We start from the raw sequence: 20655 nt of genomic DNA on the forward strand, positions 1-20655 counted from the left end.
GGACATATTACCATCTAAAACGTGTCGAAATTTCGATTGGTAATGAGCGGGCTACCCGAACCTTTTAAAAAGCCCAGCCCAGCGCGATCCAATTCACTTTGATTTGGCTTTTGGGTTATTGAATTTCAGAATTTACATTCGAGATGGCTGGATTTTAGCTCGAAATTTCATTTTTCTTATAATTCGCCAATCTGCCACATCACCTTTCTGGATTTAACGATTGACTGACAGACATGTCATCGGATTTATCACGCAGAATATTGTTCTTTTGTTATCAAAAGTGCTTCTCCTTCCAATGCTTCCATAGAGTCTTATGACGGTTAAATCGTCTTTTGTTCAAACTTGCGGGAAGTGTCAAATGAAAGAGAAATTCTTTTGTGTCAACGGTCGACAGTTCCAGTAAGTTCATTGCTCAAATGAAATTTTACCTTCCAAACAGTTCACCGTTATAATGATCTATATGGAGATCGCTAGAGCGTCGGGTTTTAAAAATTCGATTCGGCTTGGGTTCGGGTCAAGTCGGGTTTCAGTTACCTCCGGTTTTGGATGATCGGATTTCAAAAATTTGCCCTGCGTGTTTGTTACAATTGCTTGTTGCTAATGAGATTCCATTTTTCGCCAGACACCCATTACACAATAAGCAAAAGATCGGCTCTGTGTCGAAATACACCCATTCCAGCTGGACTACGTTTCACCCAGCAAAATATTTTTCCTCCTTTTTTTACGATTTTATTGTACATAATAATAAGGTGGTTGTATGTCATGGCAAATCGACGTTTATGGATCGATGAATATTTTATATTTAGAGAGAGAGCAAAAAAACTTGTTATGTGAGGGTTGATAAATAGACATGGTTATGTTGTACAACAAAGCCAGACATTTTCTGAGTAATGGGAAAAGTTACGACGCCTTATCATGCCATGAGAAAAATACTACACATTCAGTCGCTCTGACAATGTTGAGAATGTTGGAATGTGAAAAGGTACGTCGTTGGATGCCACTGATAACAAATTAAAATTCAGCCCCGTCAGGTGTGTGCACAGGTCAGAAATCAAAGTCGAAGTATCGTTTGGTTGTCTTGTGTTAAAGATTGACAGGGTTTTTGGACATGGAAGGGAATGCTACTCACTGATGGTGACGCAACCTGCGGTGGGTGTTAAGTCCGTTAAGACCGTATCATATTGTTTGTGTGCTTTGCACAGCTTTCGAAAGCTTTAAGCTTCTTTTGGATTCCATTGGAAATGTGAAATTTTTGGGGGAATACGAAAGAAGCCTCAAGCTCTCGAAAGCTTTTTTGAAGCCATCTCTGTTTGTGTGCTTTGCAGAGCTTTCGAAAGCTTTGTGCTTCTTTTGGACTCCATTGGGAAAGTGTAATATTTCTACGAACTACAAAAGAAGCTTAAAGCTCTCAAAAGCTCTTTTAAAGACACACAAACGATACGATGTTTTGGCTTAACTCGGTAGCATGATTTCAGGCGCTATCTATTCCTCTTCAGTAAAACGTTTTAAAATTGAATGAAATAAACTTAAATGAGTTGCTTATCAGGCACACAGGCTAAACATTCTTTAGTAGCGACTAATTTCATGCAAAAAATGTAACGAAGAAAAAAATCCCTTACCTAGAACTCAACAATCGTTCAGCTTCATCGGCTGTCATATCCTCAGCCAAATAGTCTTCCTTATCGCTAGCATCGGCAAATTCGACATCTTGTATATCTAACGGTGGACCTTCGGGAAGTGGTGGTCGCGGTGGCGGCAGAAGTGTAGGCAAATCATCATCCGTTGATTCTCTGTCATCGCTTAACGTCCGCCTGGTTGGATCCAATATGGTTTGTGGACTGTGATAGATGTTTTCGCTTTGCTGGTAGTCACATTCCAGAAACAGTTCATTCGGTGGCGGAATTTCCGGCTTTATCGTCGCATACACAACCGACTCCACACTGAATCCATTGGTTTTCGAATTTATCTTCCGGAATTCGTCCGTGTCATTTGTGCCATTTTTAACGGTTGGTTGGTACAGTTCCGATTCACCGAACACCTGACAACTTTCGCTGCCATCTGGGTTGAGTCGATAACCAAAATCGACATAATGCAGTGAGTTCTGGGCTGTGATGGCGGTGGGTGATTGATTGGCGGATTCATCGCATTCGTTCGGATCGAAGGTGTAGGCTGGTTTCAATTTTGCTTTGATTTCGGGCGATGGTTCGTTGAAGCCGCCCTCGTCGGTACTGCTAATAATACTTGGTGTACGTGAATCGGAATCCGTAATGTTCAAACAAATACTGGAAACTTTGTTTGTTCGACGGCCGGTACTGTTAGCTGGTCGATCGCCTTCCGAACATTCGGAATTTGTTTTGGATGACCGTCCTGGAAGAATCGAAAAAAAAAACGAAAATTAAATTGACTTCGGTATGGAATGTCTCGTCGGTCGAAGGGAGTTCGAAAATTGTGGTCATATTCAAGCAGATCCTAGCATCAGTATGAGTCTGTGTGAAGGTTGAATTACCCTACAACCTTGCGTGAATGTAAACCAATTCGGCGGAAAATTTGAATTTTCATCAACAAAATTTCAACCTATCGCACAACTGTAATCGACTGTTAACGTTCATCAGATTCCAATCAAAACCATATTTGAATCGTTAAATACAGAAAGGAGATGTGTCAGGTTAGCGAGCTATAAGAAAAATGATTTTTTTCATTTAGCTCAGCTTCAAATAGACCGACGATGTAAATACAAGTTTTGACATTTAAAGAACAAAATTTCATTTTTTTTTATAATTCGCTAATGTGTCACGTGTCCTTTCCACATTAAACGATTGATTTGATTGACCTGAATCCATGTTCCTCCGAATTGTGGACTAAATGTAATTTGAAAAGAAAACTTAAATTCTAAAAAGAAACCATCACCAACCTCTGCAGTTCTTACAAAACCGCCGTATGCTCAAGCACATTGTTATACGAACAACAACAACCATAATATCAAGTGTCCAGTTTAACGATCACCATCTTGAAGCACTCAAAATTTATCTCGGCTATTTTGTCATGACTGTTCGGTTTAATTAGTTGCTATACCGTGCGCGCGGTTTTCGAACAGAAACCACTTTGGTCGTCTGATGTGGTTATTTTAAGATTTCTTTTTAATTACAGACACATTGTCTATTAACGATCCAGACGAACGAAACAACACAAAAAAATTAGAAGGAAATTTCAATTTTCGATCGATATAACGTGTGGGTGAAATTGTATCGAAATGTGGAAGCAGACGGTCTGGGTAAAGAAACGTTGACGCTCCAAATACGAAGGCGGAATTTTTGATACATTTTTTAGTTGAAATTCTTAGAATTTATTGTTTTGGATGTGAACTTACTCTATTGCTAAGCGTACTTGGTTCAAAGTAAATAATCACTGCAGGTAACGCAAACCCTCAGCGGATCAGGAAAAATTACGGATTTCGGTGAATTCATTTTTGTCATGTTGCCATCGTTACATTTTCATGTGACTAATGTTGTTGCACCTGCTAAGTTTGTATGAAGTCGAATGCAACCTAAACACTAAAGACTAGATGCAACTTGACACACACGAACTCAATATGTGCGCAACGTGACAAAACACAATTCACCTGAAAGTGAGGATCCGTGCGTAACTGCGCATTGCATTACCTTCAGTGTTTATATACTTTGTACTTGGTCGAGTCATTCTGTTCAACAAAACGATTAACCCGATTAACCGGAACCTGTTCATATGTAAAATATATTCCATGTTTACTCTAATGCCAGGATAGAATTGATTGAATGAACGTATACTTGACGGAGCAGACTCACGTAAAGGCTGCTTCTGACTTTTTTTTAACCAATTGGCAATTCAACGCGTCTTCAATTTTTAACTCAAAATCTGTTATTTCCAACAATCACATTATATTGGGCCGAAAGGCCTGTTTATTGATCAATAAGCAATAAATAAATAAATTGTCAGATTATGATTGAACTGCAATCACAAATGTAAAGGCAAATCTAAGATAGCCTTCGAATGACAGGTTCAAATCAGTTTTAGTTGCTGCCTGTGGAGCATATAGTGAAAAGATGCAATATGAAGGTCTACATTCAGAACATTTGCAATTCAGTGTTGCCACACTGATCTTTAATCATTGATAACTCCACAAATATGAATGCCTGAGTTGTAAAATGACCGATAGCTCCCCCAAATACGCCATTTCCCACTAAATGGGAGGTAGAGCAGCAATTTAACATCCAAAATTGCATACTCCTCGAGTTATTTCTCTGTCTGACAACACTGAATTGTGGTGGTAATTTATGGGTGACGACTAGCATTCGTTACACTTACTAAAGTATGGTTTCCGCTCAACAAAAAGTACTCCGTGAGAAAACTGTGAGCGAGAGAACTGTCAAGTAAACAAAGAAAAAATTGCAAAAATTCAATTTTGTCTCTCACACGAAGTACTTTTTTGATAAGTGGAAATCAACCATAAGATGCTTCGCTCATTTTTCTCGATCTTCTTCGATAGCACCTGAAAACTCAGGTCAGATCGGATGTTTTGAGGACCTGAGTCCCACTTCATTAAAACGTGCTCTGACATTTGCATACAAATGCTAACTGTCAGGTTTGTTTGATTTGATAAGAGTTTCAGACCAATTCAGGTCAGGTATAAATCGATCACATTTACGTCAAAACAGGTTCGGGTATTCTCATGTTGATCTGTAATCTGTCCCGTGCTTTCATTGAGACATTGAAACCTTTTAAATCTTTAAAAACGAAATTTTTTCGACTAGAAAGATGGTTATGGTCGGATTATGTGTTCAGAGAGGTTCATTAAAAACAAACTCAATTTCTACAGCCATTTCCTAATCTCAACTCACTATACATCTGGGCAATTAAATCAAGAATTAATTTCCAAAAAGCAAAAAAAAAATTTCATCTGCCGATTTGTGTTTTTGTTATTAATTTGCCTAACATACAAACAACAATTCGCTTGGTCGCTCAAATGATAAAATTTGTAATTCCAAAATTAAGTTTATTAGTTCAGCAAATTTCCTTTCGAATTTATAATTGAATCATAATGCCATCAACGGGATAGAGTGTCTTACATAAACTGGAAATTAAATTTGTCGATTTTCTCATCTCGAGCGTGTTAAAGAAATGTTTTGGTAACATTTTCGGCAAGCAAATTTTACCGTTTGAATTGGTTGTGATTTGAGTTGCTGTGTGGTTTTGGATGCGTAGCAAGGGCAATTTTAAGTCGATGACAGAAAATTACATTGTTTAAAGACCAAGTATCATAGCGAATGGGGCGGGCGTAGAAAGAGAGAGAGAGAGAGATTTTGTTGACATTTTTTCTCAAATGAATACAGCGTGAGCGTAGCTTTGAGCACAAAAGAAAGTTAAATTTTCTTCTATGTTACTGTAGGTGTACATAGCAACGCGAGTTGGACATGAGTTCTTTTATTTCAGGCATTTTCCAATTGCTTTGAAATGTCAAACGCGATTGATTCATTTCATCATCAAAATTGCGTAGTTTGACATTTCACAACAACTGAAAACAAAAGAATTTTATGTCAAACTCGCGTTGTAATGTACACCTGCCACTCCATGGACGAACAATCTGCCAATAGAGACTTTAAATGAAGTGGTAAAACGGAGAACTGCGCTCTCAAACTTTCTGTAGGTTTACATAAAGCGACGCGAAAGCCGCTAAGACATCTAATACAAACTGTTCTACAACACAAAAGAAAAGCTTGCACTGGTCGCCTTTCGGCTCGCTATGTGAAGTTGCAGCGCTTTTCTAAATTGTAATTGAATCAGCGTCCTATTACTGATTGATAACTCGCTGCTAGATCACAACTTTGATACCAAAATATTGCTTAGCAAGTAGTCTTACAGAGGTTCAAGCACGGTTATTCGTTGATAAAACTAATGTAGTTGGGTCAAGTGGAAAAATGATTACCATAACCAGCGTATAAGCAGTAAAAATTGAATTCTGCCAGAATTGTAGATAGCGAGTTCACTCAATGAGTAAACATTTCGCTTTCTACACATCTCACATTTCTGACAGAATAATGTCAGATGTTTTGATGTGTTTATGCCAGTTCAATTACATCGAAAGAAAAACAGATTTCGATCTCATTAAACCATCGGATATAACAGGTCAAACTGCTTTCCATATTCCATAGGTGCGGAATTAAGTCTTCGTAAACTTAGATTCATCACCCGCACCTAATCTAATCTAAATCTAGGGCTGTCAAATTCTTGAATGCAGCAGATTACACTACTTGGGTCAGTCGATTCAACACTTCGTTTACAACCCAGGCGAGAAAATAGACCTTTTCTCCCCTCTGCTGAAATATCGAAAGCCTTTGTTGTGAAAAACGTTTTGTTTACCTCGGAAAAAAGGTTGGAAATTGCATTTTCTCGTGTGAAGTGCAATTTCGAACTTTGTTCCCTTGTTGAACTAATAATTAGCTCAGCTGTTTTAATGCTTTGGTCAGTCCCTTTTTGTTTTGTTGATTGACAGTCAATAACAAGTACAGTCTGAACCACCGGCCTAACGTAACTTCCGAACGACGCCTCGAAGTATGCAAATACTTTCTGAGTAAAGTTAGGCACTTAGTTGTTAGCATGCCTAAACGTAGGCTTGACATATGCACACAAATTCATCGTATTTGGATACGAGTCTTTCAGTCTGTAATCGTTGCTGCCACCAAGCGCAATTCAACTACCCAAGTTACGAGTAAACTTTAAATTGTTATCAATGTGATATGATCGCTAGGAAAATTCCATACGGAATTATCTGACACAGGAATCGAACCCGGATCATGTAGGTGGAAGGCTAGTACGTAACCACTGAGCCATTCCACCCGGAACAATCTTGTATCGATACAACAGGAGATTTTTGTAGATTTGTTCGTGAAACGTCATGAGTCATCTAGAGGGTCTTAGAGTACGGTGATATTAATGGAACTGGTCCATAGTGGAAATTACTGGTTATGCAGTGTTTTCTGACCTTGTTACTGAATTCAATGGATCATTAACTTTCCAAGCGAAAAGTGACAAACTGCGATGCACCGTTATTGCAGGTCGTTCTTATCGTTACATGTACTACTCATTGGGTTTCTGAGCTAGTTACACGTGTGTACCAGTCGGATGTAATTCCAATTTAGTTATACTTTGTAAACGAACAACTTTGTTTGACTGTGATAAAACTGATGACCTTGCTGATTAACACGAAAAACATGATAGATATCAGTCATGTCATTACTTATACGTGACATCGACACCGAAACTTGCTCATTTCAGCGATGCATCGGTAATGGTTAGAGTTTGAAGTGAGATCAAAACAAATTGAGTAAAGATACGGCGCGGCATGATAAAAAAACGGGTTTTGCACAGATCGGATCACTGATTACGCAAAGGTACTTCGCTCTTTCGGTTTGGCCAAACAATAGAAGAAACGGAGGCACAGTCAGTAACACGTTACTCGAAAAGTTATTCCGAAAGTTCGTTAAGTTCTATCGTTAGAAAGTTGCTCAGATGTTAATGGTCCGGCTAAGTGAAGCTATCTGAATTAACAAATGACCTACTTCTCCCTAGCAGTTTACTCATCCAATTAGCCGCAACTTATCAACAATTCGAAAAACCCAACTTTCGGCACCAAAATCCGATAAAAGTAATTTGTTTGCTGTCCATTGACGCATTCAGCGACAATCTTTATATTTTCGTTTTTCGGTTAAATTGATTTACTTAGAAACTCATTTGTCTTATCACAATCATAATCATTTATATCATTTCCATCGTTGACGATAAGGCACAATGTGCATTGCGATCGGTGTCTTCTTTCAAAATTTATATCTTTTGTGGCATCGTCATTGTTAAGTTAATATTGGGTAACGACACGACTCACAATTATTCATAAACGCTGCGGCATATTAGACTGACTTGTAACGTTTTCTTCACAATATTGTTAATGGGATAGGACGTTCACGATCGTTCAGCAGTTGCGTGATTCGGGCGAACAAAGGAAACCACTGAGTCGAATACATCAGCCACGTAAGAACGGTTTGTGTCACTACATTTATTGTTTGAGTTGCGTTTAAATTGGGACTAGTTCTAGTGCACGACAGTGAACGTTAGTGAACGATTCAAACGTTTCTTTTGGCTTGAAGTATATTTGTGCTAGCGAAGCAATTTTGTGCTGGCTGAAATATACAGAGCTTAGTCTTACCCGGTGTTTACTTTGGTGCTGTAGAACGAATATATTTAAGGTCAACAAATGTGATAAAGCCGACGGTTCCTCTTAAGACTGCCCGGCTTAATACATCAATTTCAACAGTAGACATTGTGTAGCCGTTACACATTGTCGGAAATCCAAATTGGTGTGAAATTGAAGGTCTTGGGCCCATATATGACGAATGCAATTCGAAGATAAAAATTTGTTATGAAACGGTGTGTCGTGGCACACAATTCGAAAATTTGATTTGTAACGGCTGCAGCCCTATGAGAGACTGATACAGACACAAGCTGTTGATGCTTGTAGACCTAACACAAATAGCTTCTGAATAGATTTACCAAAGTTCTCCAATTGACACAGCACTCAAGGGATGGCTAGGTCCAATCACCAGCACAAATTAAGCATTTAACGTTCTACATAGACTAAGACCGGTTGTCATTAAGCACTAAACTATGACCCTAATCTAGACGTTACACCAATGGTGTTGTCGATGACTAAAATTGCATGACGACAGTCCATCGACACAATTTTCGTTTCTGTGACTCATTGACTTCTAATCTATTTTTTCAGAACTGACATCAATTACGACCATGAAACCGGAGAAATTTACTTTAAAATCTGGCACTAACGATGACGCCCCTGCACCAGTAAGGGCCTTGAAACGGGAATTCAACAATACCTCGGCCAATAAGGGAAAGAATCAATTTCTGAAGGTAATCAAAGTGATCAGAGGAAAGAAGGTGCACGCCTTCGATAGTGACACATACGGGCATGGTGCAGAAAAATGGTACAAATTGAACATTGAGTTGGTCAATGGGAAATTGTACCATGCGAATGGTTCGCACGATTCATCGTCAGTGCTGGCGAAACCTGTCGAAAATTTGATGAGACAAATTTACGACATAAATTTCACAAAGAAAACCGTAGAGGAACTGAACGTCGACACCGACAAAATGGGTCTGGACCAGTTCACTTTGGATCAGATCATCGATGCAATGATGGTGATCGAGCGAATCTGGCATCAGATCAACAGAGGTGAAGCAACAGAACGTTTCATCGAACTGTCGAGTCGCTATTACAGTTTGATTCCATACAAACGTAAAGCATCGACTATTTGCACCTACGATCAAGTCACAGCCGAGGTGAGAAATTTGAAAGGTCTGTTCGCCATCGTACAGTCGTATCATTTGGTACGCGACGAAATTACCAGTAAATTGTCAATTGTCGACCGGTATCATCGACTGAACACGGAAATTATTCCTCTCGCACGCACCGACTATGAGTTCGTCTTGTTGGAAGAGTATGCAAAGGTTACCAATCATCAAGCGAACAACGATTACGAGCTGGAAATCGACGAAATATTCAAAGTATCTCGAAAAGGTGAGGACGAACGCTTCGAACCGTTCAAGAATTTCTGTCATCGCTATCTGCTGTGGCACGGCTCATTTCTATCGAATTTTGTCAGCATTCTCAGTCATGGTCTGCGAATTGCTCCCGCCGAAATTCCACGGCTTGGCAAAAAGTTTGGCAAGGGAATCTATTTCGCCGACATGATATCGAAGTCAACGAAATTTTGTGTCACCGGTAAAGATAATCGAGCTGATGGATTGATGTTGCTCTGTGAAGTGGCGATTGGTGATAACGACGAATGTGTCGAGACGGTACACAACAGCAAACCGAATTTACTGTACGAATTACCGGAGAACAAACACTCAGTTAAGCGAATAGGTAAGGCAAACGTTTTTCGATTTTTTGTGATCAATAAGCTCGATTCGAAATTGAACAAAGGGAAAGCCCCAACTAAATGTCAATTCGAAATTAAGACCGTCTGGGCTGCACCAGTGGTTTCGCAAACCCCTGTACAATTTCCATCATAATTTCGAATTGTGCTTACTGAGGCAGAGCCCAACGAAAACAGTTCAGTTCACGTAACACGAATTCTATTTTGAAGGAAAAATTTATCCGCATCCAGACGGTCATTGCACACTACAGGATGGAGTCATTGTGCCGAAAGGACGACCAGTTGTTACCGACAATAACGATTTGAGTTTGAGCTACAACGAGTACGTTGTTTATAATGAGGCGCAAGTGAGGATGCGATATCTCTTAAAACTGAACTTTAAATGCATAAGATGAATGATCGGTTGGATTACCTGTGTTTCTGTTCGCATAAAATGTCCTTTTCGTGGAAATAAACGAGAAAACACACAGTTGCTTCACTTTGCAGTCGTAACGATCCGAATACCGAATACCAAGAAACGGAGAAACAAATGCACCGAATTCAGTTGTCCAAGAATTGTTTTCTTCTCATTTCCGTTATGATTCACTAAAACTGCTCAAGTGGTTGGACACTATTTAACGGGTCAACTGGTCCTACACTATGCTAATTTGTGTGATAAGTTTGTCATACACTAAGAGGCTGTGAAATTTGAGCATGAATTTACGTCAGCTGTTTTTAAGCTGATCCACAATCAGAAGTGTTTATACGGTGGGTGTTCCCACAACCACGCGCGTACATGTAGTAGTTTCAGCCGTATAAACAGTTTTGATTGTATGTGTGGATCAGCTGAAATTACACTGCCTCTGGCTGTAAGTAGTCATAAGAAATGATTATCCCGTTGCATTCGATTGCTTTTTCAAAATGAACGCAGTCGTGAGTACGTTCAAATCGATTCATAGGGTATTTCCTCCCGTTACAATCACTGAACGTGAAAAAGACAAAACAGGGACCTGTAACTGAAATTAAGGATTATGACTCCCTGTCCTCCCTGCTCTGAATGCCGGTATTGTTAAAAACGTCAAGCATTACATTCCCAATCAATGTCAATGCTCTCTACTAACACAGTAAATAGTCGAATGGAATTTCATGCGGAAAATTTTCTCACTCGCTGTGCTTGCACCGAACGGTGCATGCTCTAAAATAAATTTAGTTTTTTCTCTTTCGCTGAATTTCCGTTTCCCATTTCCAATCAACTCCGAGTCGCATCCATTCATTATTTCGATGCGAGTTATTTTACGAAATCATTGTGGAATGCAAAGCAATAAAACGAAAATAGTCTCGCCACCACCACCTACACACAACAACATTGTACGCATACAACTAGTGGACGCATTTTCTGGAAAACCGATTTCGTTACTCACTACCGTATGTACCATATTGTAACAATATTGTAAGGCTTACGTATGCAACGTATGTAGCGTTATGAAAAACAGTCGACGAAAAAGTTTTCGTAATAAAATTATTGTTCTGTTCAGCTGTGTGGTATGCAGCAGCTAAGAAAACACAGTAAAGAAAAGAGCAGCAGCTTAGAAATTGTGTGATAATGTGGGTCACAGCTATATATCGTACGAATCCACCGATTTTGCCTATATAAACTGGCAAGATGTATAAATCATACCGTTCACATCCGAACTACTTTTAGACAGTAAAATGTTGTCGAAGAGAATAAAAATTGAATGAAATGTCTTTGAACTTTAAGTCAATGAGTTTCGAGTATTTATATCCCACTCGAATAAATTGTAACGAGAACATTTCATCGTTGAGTATGTGTGTGCGCCGTGCTTGAAACGACGTAATAACATAGCGTCTCAGACGCAATCGCTATTGACAAACATAAATTTTAAGATTTTTCTTCTTGGTCTTTCTTCCAATTTATTTATTTCAAACGAAGTCATGAATTTGCGCGCTGATGAAAGAAATGAATAATTAAACGAAAAATTTGGTTTCGTTGTTAATGGCTCGAAATTGAAGTGACTTAGTAAAAATATTGTTGTCAACACGGGCGATCGTATTATTTTGTGATCAGCGAGAATTTAATTTTAAAGTCAATGTCGACGTTGCAGTTTGCTTGCGTCATAATGAATGTATGTGAAAATCAAATTTAAAATGTAATCCGTGGAATAGAGTCTACGTGGCCTGGTTCGTGGCCGAACATTGCATACAAGTAAAATTAGGTCTAAGGTTTTATGTGAGGAGGTTACGCCGATCACTTGGGTGGCTATCTCAAAATCCGCTGAACTTTGCTGTAATTTTCGTACAAAATTGTAGCGCAATTTCAGTTCAGTTAAAATTTCGTCTTAGAGTTACCGATAGCCGCCATGTTTTTTTGCGAAACGACCCCGACTCTCAAAGCATTCGTGACTTTAAGAATTCGTAAGTTGCCAGTACTTACAGTGTCGGACTGGCTCAAAAAAGCCCTTCGGGCGTTGTATGGAGAAATTTTTCAAAAAGCCATTCGTTGTCATTTATCCATACAAAAATCAAAAGGCCCTTCGGGAATCGCCCGAACGCCCATAGGGCCAGTCCGGCACTGAGTACTTATGGGATTTTACCCACTCATATACAACCTTGGGCAGCTCAACAGCCAACCAACATAAATCACTCTACATTGCCTTGGTTAGGTGTAAAGTGCTGTCAAGAGGAGTGAGGAAGACACGATTAGATGTCTTTGTTAGACGACCAGTAACGCGTCTTTATCGACGATGTATCCGCCCTAATGCTGGAAACTCTGACCGATCGATAAAAGATAGAAACTTGGTGTGAAGGCACCAGTTTCCGAACAAGTATCACGTAACACGTAACCAGTAGTCGGACATTTTCAAACTTAAAATTCACAGCCGATCGTAGACACTACCGATTCCTATCAAGACTTTTCTTCTTTCGTCAACCACGACACTGATTCAATACCTTTCTTGCAAGTAAAAATTTAGATTCGTTTTAGAAGGATTTTCGCATACCTGACACAACGTTTGCTCTCACATGGGCACACAAATGAGCCAAAACTTTCAACACTAGCCGTTTTTATGAGGTTTTACGATCACTCCATTACAATAAAATTCTGAGACACAAACTAGTTACAAGCTACAATCACATTGGAAAAGGAACATTCTGAAAACTGGTCTCTTCCTGCAAGCTTTAGGCGTTGCACTGCCTACAAGCCGTTGCAGTCAAACAAGCGAAGTGCTGTCCGATTAAAAGTTGGATTGAAACTGAGCATTCAAGAAAAGTAAATGGAACACGAGTACATTGTATACGCAATCAGCACGTCAGCACATCGAACGTCTTAATGGGCAGTTTATTTACTTAATGCGAAGGAAAACCGTTGGAGATCGTAGCGAATTGCTGCGTTTGGTCTCGCACGACGCGGAATGCCTGAACGTAGTGCTAAATGTAAAAGTGGTACGAAATGCAGGAAAAATTTTCCAAAAATTTCAAATCTTAAATTTCACATTGTCATTAAGGTGGCCTCAAAGCATATTCATTCCGTTTTTCCTCCATGTGCATGACAGTTGTCATTTGAAACAATGTGCTCTATTGTAAGAAAAATGACAACTGTCATGAAGGCAACAAAACGGAATGAAAACGGATGACTGTGAATTCAGACTTACATGTCGATGTTCATTCTTGAGTGAACAGGCTTATGACCAAGTGAACCGATTCTCATGAACTTTCTTTATCTCTGTTTCGTTGTTTTCTTTCGGTTTTCCGTTTCAATCGTAGAGTTTCAGAGAAATGATAAGTTGGTACGCCTGTGGCGAGATAGAAGGACCATGTCGAAAAAATTGGCACCTCTATTGAGAGAATTCGTGTGTAATTCTCTCCCATACCGTACACAATTTTTAACCTCAGATTCTTTCTCTCTCGCCACACGCGTACCAACTTATCATTTCTCTGCAGAGTTTAGTTTACAATCTACGAAAGTAGTCGAGAAAAAATACCGCAAAACACCTCCACCGGCCCGAATATGTCCACCTTCGAACTTGAACTCACAGTTTACATTAATGGTAAAATTGAATTCACTCTGACCGAACTACACTACGTTTCGAATTCAACCAGTTACAAATTAAACCATAAACGTTATAACCCCCAGAGCTGCGTATGGTGCAAACAAAGTTCGAGCTACTCAAGAAAATGCAATGAATTATTTGCCGATAAACATTTTGCGCTGATTTGAACAGACTACACAGTAAAGTAAACACGTTGAGTCAGCGCACAATATTCAATTCACCATACGTTGTGCTATGTATACTAAAAGTGCAGTGTAAACAAAATTGATACTGAGGTTGGACACATTGTATGTCGATAAATTTTGCTGTAATTTTCGAAGCAGTCGAAATTTTGTATAAAAGACAGTAAAACCTAGCGACATTCTTACGGACCTCAGAAAAGAAATGACGTTAAATGTGCAACGAATGTAAGACCTAGACTGTAACAACTGGAAAACATGCGACAGTTTTTTTTTTGTTTTCTGCCACTGTTGATGATGTTGCATTTGGCTGGAAATTTAATCAAATTTCGTTCAACATTTCCTCTTTCCGATGTACGATTTTCGACCTTCGACAATGTTAACAAACCATGTCAACATGCGACAAATTTGCAACCGTTTGATTTTGTTCCGAACGAGGTGTCAGTTGACCGAGACGACAGAGAAAAATTATCAGATCATTGTCGGTAGTGCGTTGGTTGACAATGTCGAAGTACCAACCTTTTCTGTTGTGCCTATTTTGTCTGACCGAAGCCGGAGTTAGCACATTGAACTAAAATACGAAATTTCACCATTTTCTGAACGACTGTCCTTCCAGCAAGTCGCTCGATTCACCGACTTCTATGTAGAATCGATTAACATCCTAAATAAAACGTCTACAACTCCGTTTAATATTACCAAAGCCACGTTGAAACGAAGCGGACGTGATCATCCGAAACTGTTTTTTGAATTCTATGTAACTGAGACGCTCAGAAACATTGAGGTACACCACATTCGGTTGAATCGTCGATTGAATTGAAAATTTCGAGTATTTTCTGAACAGATTGAAGGGAAAATTTTCTGGAGTCCTATGGGGAACCGACGCTTTATGTTGGTGCCGTACAAGCTCGCTCGTCAATCATTTTGCGGAGCATTCAAACACAGCAACGGTCTCACGGAGGGAATGTTGCGAGATTTACAAAACTATTCGAATATACCGTACACGGACGATCGGAACGTTGAATTTTGTGATTTGATGCCATTGGTAATTTTACGGTAAAGTTGGACGTACGGCACATTTTCGGCACTCGTTTCTCGTTTCAGGGATATTATTTTGTGCGAAACTATTCAGTGGATCCATCTATATTGCCTAGCGTCACGCCACCGGGGAGATTTCGACTCGCACTCGTTTATTACCGAAAATTTGAGAGCAAAGTCCTTCAAAGAATCGAATTTCAGTCAGTTTTCACCTAATGAAAGTCGCTGTAGAAGTCGAATTGTTGTTAAGTCAAGATGTTGTCAAGTAATGAAAATGATGAAAATGTTCAGTTGAGTGTCGATAAAATACAAAAAGAGTTTGAGTGATGAATACGCAGTCGAAAGTCATTTTATTTCATGGGACTGGATGTCAGAACAAGAACTATGCGGATTTTGCTTTGAAGTGTGTGGGGCTTTGCAGCTCGAGCCGAAGGCGAGTGACCATAAATGTATTACGTCACGCTTTTTCAGTGCTGTCATCAGATTTGAAGCATCAAAAAGTCGACTGAAAAAATGTGACGTAGTGAGTAGTATAACGTTCATGTCATTGAAGTAATGACTCATTTCCCGGAGGCATAATGAGTAAAATAACTATCCGCCCTGCTGCTGCGAATTCGATGAATCGATGAATTTAGTCGACGAAATAATTCATCGAAAAAATCTGCAACGAATTCTTTCCACCGTAGCCCTGGTCATAACTAGGTTTGTTGGCCTGTCACACGCAATTTGGCAAATAGAAAAAACTGTTGAAAGTCAGAAGAAGAGGAAAAATGTTTTAAGCTCAAGCCAACTCACAACCAGCTAACTTAAAGGTACGATACGACACGTAACAACATGGGCCCTATCCCAAGAATTTTTCCTGTCGTTTAACCGCCAACTTTGAAAAAAAATTTGTTCTTAAGGCCAGGTTAAGGCGGTAAACATCGCAAATGTTTACATTACCATGTAAAGCGCCTTACCTGGCCTTAACTAAAAGCTTGTGCTCAAATTGGAAGGTTTTCCTAGCGCTACTCACATTCCAAACTGCAACTGAATCTTTCCAAAAAACTGTTGGAGAAATTGCGCATTAACGCAATGAGAAAGTATCTGTATTTGTACGGCCCAGTATCTCCATATGTTTAAGGTCACTAACTCATGACTAACTGAACCGATCTATAAAGGCTTCCGTTACATTTATACTCTTCTGAAACGTACTGAAACGATAAACATTGGCGACGTGCCATCCCTTAATTTTCATTGCTGAATACGTACAAACAAAATAGTCTCAATGCATACATACACATGCACACACACACCCTTCTCGGAGGAGTGTGTGTTAGTTTGCATTGAGGCTATTTAGGACGAACATACAATTTATTCCACAATCAGCAAAACATGAGGAAATTCCAGGGACTGTTTTTGGGAAAACATTTTCCTGAATTTTCCAAAATTTTTCAAATTTTCCCAAAAACGATTTTTCTGTTAAAATTAAGGAAAATGTCGGAAAATCTGCGAAAATTCAAGAAAATGTTCTCTCAAAAACAGTCCCTGGCAAATTTAATCGCTGCGGCTTTTAATGCTCACTCTCCACTGTACTTACAAAGTTGAGAAAATCTGCTAACAAACGAAACGTTATCAAAATACGTTCTGTGGCACAGAATCTGTGCTGTTTAGACGGACATTGTATGCTATATATATATAATAGGCCGTCTAATCGGAACATAATGTTTACCATCATTTTAAGCTGAGTGTACATGGAAAGTCGTGTAAACAATTCATAATCATGCGACTGCTTTTTTTGCCCATTCGGATGATGAATTGGGTCGGAAAGTAATTCGAACTTGTTGAACATTTCCACTTTCCGTTAAACGTTTTTCATGAATAGTAGAGGGGCCTTCGACCATATTAAACGAGTCAGTTGAACGAGTCGAAAGAAAAGCATTCAGTGTCGATTCAGTGATTCGGTGAAACAATGTCGTCGCACCAACATTTGCTTCTCTGCCTCTTTTGTCTGAGCGAATCTAAGGTCTGTGAATTGAATTGAATGGAAATTCGAAGTTTCGTGAGGAATTTTGATCGTTTTTCCTTGCAGCTTCTTGCGCGGTACACCGACTTTTATTTGGAGTCGATGAAGATCCTAAATGCTACCTCCACAACTCCTTTCTATTTCACAAAGGTAATGTTGAAAAGAAGTGGCCGTGATCATCCGAAAATATTTCTTGAATACTACAATACTACCGAGACCCTCAGAGTCATTGAGGTTATGTTTCCAATATGAGCACCAAATGACGTCACACCATTATAGGATACACAACAAAGAGTGTAGGTTCATAGCACTACGCTCCTAGCATTAACATAGAAAATATATTCGGAGGCTGACCATTTAAGTGACATGCTTTCATTGCACGAGTTAAAACGTTTAATACAAACAATGTTAAGCGGCGGCTCTATCACTAAAGCCTTCTTTGGCACTTGTTAGTTCAGTGTTAATGCTAGGAGCAATGCTATAGTGGTGTTGTTGTTTGTTACGTGGAAGTCATTTTGAAAGAAAAAGAGAGATGGAGGAACGTTAAAAGTTTGACACAATTTTTGCACGATTTTTGAATCGAAAATTTCGAATGTCCAACAGATGGAAGCAAAAATTTGTTGGAGTCCGCTGGGAAACCAACGCTTCATATTATTGCCGTACAAGGTCGCTCGTCAATCATTTTGTGGATCATATAATCACAACAACATTTTCACCCAAGCAATAACTCGTGATTTACAAAACTTTTCGAATATACCGTACACCGAAGATCGGAACGTTGAATTTTGTGATTTGATGTCGTTGGTAATTTGATGGTAAATTTGGCCGTACGGCACACTTTCGATAAGTTTTGTGCGAAACTATTCAATGGATCCATCAATATTGCCTAGCGTCACACCACCGGGGAGATTTCGGGGGGAGCTCATTTTTTACAAACAATTTCACGAAAAAGTGCTGCAAGGAATAGAACTTTAGTTAACCGTCACATAATGGCAGTCGAAACTTTGTTATCGAGTAAATGTAATGCGATGCATGCCTAATGTCGTAAATGTAGTTTGGAAAAGGTAGGGACGAAAAATATATAAAAAGAATTGTTTGAGTGATGTATTTGCGAGAAATTTACTTAATTACATGATCGAATGATCCACTACTGCCAATTCTTTGCCTATACGGATAATGGCGTCCGTCGACTCCTTATCGGGTAATTAACAGATTAGTGAATTCCCAATATTCCCACATTTCCCACAATTTAGATTCCACAAAGCTTTTTTGGACCTGGGCACAGCAAGAGGCACATGATCACTAATTATTGAAGAACTTGGCATATCTCCCCTGCCAACAAATTGTTATAATTTATTCCTTGTCCACAATAATGGAATGTGATGACATTCGTGGCAATTGTACCGAAATACATTTAATGGCGTTTCGGCTTCTATCTCAGAAGTCAAAAATCAAATAGTTTTGGGTACAGGCTTTTCTTGGCAAACATGGACGTCACCTGAATCTGAAAAATTGAGTTTAATCGCCTTGTCCAACCAGTTCAGGTTATGGGCGGATTAATATTTTACCAATTTCACCGACTTTAGTTCTCGATTTTTGAGATTCTTCGATACCGAACTGTTTTTACAGTTGTTAGTGGTAATCTGTGCGACAAAACCAGTCCCAGGATATACCAGAAGTGAAATTAACATCAGACGAATAAAGTTGTCTCCCAAATATTTTACCAATAAGTCATGCAACCAGGCTGCAACCAGACTACAACCAATGCAATCAGCTTGGTTTTTTTTTTCTAAAAACCAGACAATCGGTACAAATCGGCCTGCGGTTGAGATTTGAACTCTCGCTCTAGCAACTCAATGGAGTAGTGGAAAGTGGAAAGTAGCCAATTTTATCTACGCCATCGAGTACTGGTCCGAAAACCATTAATAAGACATTCAATGGCTGCACTGAGGAGGTGAGAATTACTTTAAAGTCGAAGTACGAAACGCCATCTTCTACGTGTTTCCCGTATACGGTGTTCATGCATCATATACGTCACTATAGTACATCGTACTGTATTTCCCCAATTCTATTTCTCTGAGTGTACTGAAACGTTGATAGGTTTCGCGAAGACTATACACATCGTCCCTACACAACAATCAAAATTTAAACTAATCGAACATTGTCATCGCGTTCTTTTGCTGGTCGTTCCAACTTAATTTGCCATTCAAAATACAAAAGAAAAAAAAAACTATTTTTCTCAATTCGAAAGTTATTCAATTCATTCCACTTCTAATTTGACTAATGTGATGTATATTTATGCAGCACACATTGTAAATTAGCTGCTGCTGTATAAAATGGTATTACGATCACTGGTTAACATACGCCTTTATTATATGAGAGTGTCGTCTGTTCAAACAACGTTAACATCATTGTGATGTTCGGTGTGTACTATAAATGTTGCATTTAAGAATTTTCGTTGGTTTTGTCTTCACTATTCGGCTGTAATAGCGTACGATCAGACGGCGTCTTTATTTATATGATTTCGATTTCAATGAAAATGAAGCGTCATAAAAATCCGTAAATCGCGTTGCACCCACACATTTCAATTTAAATATAAATTTCGGCAGAGAGAGAGAGTGAGAGACTTATGTGTAAATATCGGAATGCATTTCACTTTTTGCATCGACGACGACGAGAGCAATTTATAGATTTTATTGTGGTTCCTTTCCGTTTCGAATTTATTGATCTGAAAAATGATTTTTTTTTTCGTTTCGATCGTTTAACGGAATGAACTGTTACCCAGAGACGTCTGCTGGCCACTAAGTGGCTTAATGGCATTTACCGAAAAAAAAGATCGGAAATTATGTGAACAGAACTTTTACAATTTAAATTCAACTTTCACTTGAACACATCCACTTGTAGCCACTTCAAATATCACATTCTCAGTCTTGGACGAATTAAATAATTTTTTTAATTTTTTTTTTTTTATTTTGGCTTTCGTCGTGTTAATAGATTGTCGGGCATTAAATGGGAGAAATTTTGTTTTTTTCAATTTCTTTATCCGCCACAATTCAATTCAATTTTTCATTTCGACCAATTTTCATTCACTAAACGGCACAACGCACTCAACGGACTAATTTCACACAAAGCGTATTTTCGAGGAGAAATGAAAATGACTTTTTTGTCACTGCGCGACAAGATATATATTTTATAACCGGACGGACGGTGCTAGACTAGAGAGTCTGATGGTAGAACGATTTTTTCTGACCGGCTAAATCATACTGGCTCCGTTACACCATACACACATAAGCGATTTCTGTTGTGCGATTGAGACTCTTTACGAAAAACAATTTAATAAGATGAAGGCGATCGCGCGCATATGCAGAACATGTGCGTTTTAAATGAAAATAATGTATTTTAGGAGCCGA

General features: G+C 38.9%; 2 protein-coding genes and 1 long non-coding RNA gene across 11 annotated transcripts in view; 2 read left to right on the top strand and 1 right to left on the bottom strand.

Moving 5' to 3' along the window:
- Positions 1-20655, bottom strand: part of LOC119077363 (neurabin-1) — a 72524-nt gene that overhangs the window by 13090 nt on the left and 38779 nt on the right. For all 8 annotated transcript variants that reach the window (XM_037184541.1, XM_037184540.1, XM_037184542.1 and 5 more), the window contains one exon: positions 1620-2367. In XM_037184541.1, the coding sequence (XP_037040436.1) occupies positions 1620-2367 (748 nt within the window). The remainder of the gene's footprint in view (positions 1-1619; positions 2368-20655) is intronic.
- LOC119077391 (poly [ADP-ribose] polymerase-like) lies at positions 7543-10445 on the top strand. 2 transcript variants are annotated; one of them, XM_037184594.1, is made up of 3 exons: positions 7543-8058; positions 8810-9967; positions 10191-10445. In XM_037184594.1, the coding sequence occupies exons 2-3, from the start codon at positions 8830-8832 to the stop codon at positions 10373-10375; spliced, it is 1323 nt and encodes a 440-aa protein (XP_037040489.1). In that variant the 5' UTR covers positions 7543-8058; positions 8810-8829; the 3' UTR covers positions 10376-10445. The 2 variants fall into 2 exon arrangements, with proteins under 2 accessions (XP_037040489.1, XP_037040487.1); XM_037184592.1 differs by having other exon boundaries at positions 7689-8067.
- Positions 14428-15570, top strand: LOC119077455. The gene is made up of 3 exons (XR_005087800.1): positions 14428-14986; positions 15047-15247; positions 15307-15570. It is a non-coding gene; the product is annotated as an uncharacterized LOC119077455 (long non-coding RNA).

This window comes from Bradysia coprophila, unplaced genomic scaffold (assembly GCF_014529535.1).
Source record: "Bradysia coprophila strain Holo2 unplaced genomic scaffold, BU_Bcop_v1 contig_235, whole genome shotgun sequence".
In the NCBI taxonomy this organism is placed as follows: Eukaryota; Metazoa; Arthropoda; class Insecta; order Diptera; family Sciaridae; genus Bradysia; species Bradysia coprophila.

Bases quoted from the DNA above. Each gene is read 5' to 3' on its own strand.
- LOC119077391 (XM_037184594.1), top strand. From the start codon at position 8,830: ATGAAACCGGAGAAATTTACTTTAAAATCTGGCACTAACGATGACGCC. The intron at 9,968-10,190 runs GTAAGGCAAACG...TCTATTTTGAAG, and splicing joins ACACTCAGTTAAGCGAATAG to GAAAAATTTATCCGCATCCA.